This window comes from Chrysochloris asiatica, unplaced genomic scaffold, assembly GCF_000296735.1.
Source record: "Chrysochloris asiatica unplaced genomic scaffold, ChrAsi1.0 scaffold00114, whole genome shotgun sequence".
In the NCBI taxonomy this organism is placed as follows: domain Eukaryota; kingdom Metazoa; phylum Chordata; class Mammalia; order Afrosoricida; family Chrysochloridae; genus Chrysochloris; species Chrysochloris asiatica.
The window spans coordinates 849,620-851,939 of record NW_006408632.1 but is presented as its reverse complement, the minus strand read 5'-3'; the positions used below and the strand labels follow the sequence as shown (position 1 = coordinate 851,939).

Here is a 2,320-nt window from a genome sequence, read left to right as displayed (position 1 = left end):
AGGCTGTAAATCTTTACGGGAGCAGAAAGCCTCATCTTTCTCCCACAGAGCAGCTGGTAGTTTCGAACTGCTGACCTTGAGGTTCGTAGCCCAATTCGTAACCACTATGCTGCCAGAGCTACATCTCTCTCTCTGTATATATCTGTGTATATATATATCCTAAACCAAATATATTCAATCTGAACCTAACTCTGCAATGAGGTCTACAATAACAGATCTCACTTTTTTCTTCCTTTAATTTTATATAGAAACTTGAGAAGAATGAAAGAATGTCATTAAATGATTCATAAATTACATGAAAACATACTTAGGAAGATAAGTTTACATTTTAAAGTGATCATAATAGATAACAACTAAAATATTTTACAGGAAGATAATAATCATGTTAGAAAGAATGTAACAGTGATGACAACATTCTAAAAAGAGATACACCTTTATGAAATATCATCAGTATCTCAGTTAATAGATAAGAAATGAGTTCCATAAGTAGATATATTCCAAAGAGTCCCTAAAAAGTCAGTGCTATTATTGTTGTGTTTGTGTGGGGCTGAGTTGAATTCAATGCATAATGACCCTGATGGGACAAAGCAGAATCACCCCCTGTGGTTTGCTAGACTAAAATATCTACTAGAGCAGATCTCCAGGTCTTTTCTCCTGAAGAATCACTGCTGAGTTACAATTACTGACTTTGGTTAGCAGCTGGATGCTTTAACCACAGAATCACCATTATTTGAAGAGCTCTTTAAATAATATCTCATATATTTGCTAATGAAAATATATGAAAGATTTTGTTCATTAAATAAATTTAATGAATGATCATTAGATTTTAAAAAATAAACAAATCCTTCATTTACTTCCTTTAGAAAAAAGCTGTTATAGAAGCCCCATCTTTAAGAGGTTTGAGTCAGCATTGACTTGATGGCACTTAAAAACATCTAGAGATAGGATGGTTTATGAAAGAGTTTCTGGAACTCATGGGTCAGCAGTACTAGGGCCTCCATAGAGTTTTTGAAGAATCATGAAAACTAGACTGATAGATAAGTCTCAGTTATTTGAGAGACTTCAGTGCCTAGACTATAAATTAGACTGAGCCCATTTACTTCACTGTCTGAGCTTCCTGCCTTGCAGCCTTCAACCTCTCGAGGAGATGAGCAGGACTGTGAAGTGTGGGAATGGCAGAGGATTGAATTGAGCCCTACTAAGTGCTCTCCATGTTCTATCATTAAACCTATGCGAATGAGTGGAATTTAATAGTAAACGAGTCCTGGTGTGATACTGTAGGATAAATGCAGGACCCTGAGGTTGGTTTGAACCACAAGGTCAGCAATTCAAACTCACCAGTCACTCCTTGGAAACCCTATACTGGGTCACTGTGGGTCAGAAATGACTCGATGGCACTTAACAACAAAAACAAAATTTGAAATAATGTCATTTGCTAATTTTTAACTATAAAAATCACTTTATTTTATATACACTTTTTATTGTGACTTGAGTGAAGGTTTACAGATAAGTTTTACTTTCAACATTTTGTTTCTCACTTTTTCAGTTTGAAGAGTCACTAAATATGAATGATTAAATAGGTATAAGCACTGTACTGTTAATGTTGAGGACTCCTGGTGTAGTGCTGTAGGATCAACACTGGACTGGGAGTCACAGGGTCGGAAGTTCAAACCCACCAGCTGCTTCTTGGAAACCCTATACAGGGTCACTATGAGTCGGAACTGATTCAATGGCACTTAACTTAATATGTTTTTCTTTCCTCAGGTTCAATAGGACATCTTATGATAAGTGATCCACTGTGCTCCCTAGAAAGGTGGCAAGAACTGGCAAATATATGTTTACAGCATGGCTTTGACAAATTGTCTAATGAGATCATGTCCTTTCTTCGATCTCAGGCTGGAGTTACAGAAATTTCTGAAGAGGAGGATACTGTCAACTTAATGGAACATGTTTTGTGGTAGTTCCATATGTTAACCAGTTGAGGGAGCTTGTACACCATTTTGTGTATGTGCTTAGGCAAACTGATCTTGACATAACTCATTTATAAATAAACCTATCGTATGAAGCCCTCAGAAGCAAATCACAGCTCCTTTGTTACAATGATGACATTTAGATTTGCCTATGATACATTTAGATCATTGCTTCTTCTACTTTTTAAAATACGAATATTGATAATAAATAAAATGTCATGTAATACTCACTGTAGGCATTTTTTAGATAAAGGCTGATGTCCAGATACGTCCTGGTGTGGCGCTGTGGTTTAATGTGTTAGACTGCAAAATAGGTTTGAACCACAAAGTTGGCAGTTCAAGCTCACCAG

The 2,320-nt window shown here is 36.3% G+C and overlaps 1 protein-coding gene across 1 annotated transcript in view; it reads left to right on the top strand.

The window, feature by feature from the left end:
• LOC102827541 (clathrin heavy chain linker domain-containing protein 1-like) overlaps positions 1-1,961 on the top strand; it is a 99,233-nt gene extending 97,272 nt beyond the window's left edge. Inside the window, 1 exon segment of the mRNA XM_006868030.1 lies at positions 1,774-1,961. Coding sequence (XP_006868092.1) covers positions 1,774-1,961 — 188 coding nt within the window.
• Positions 1,962-2,320: the final 359 nt, after the last annotated feature.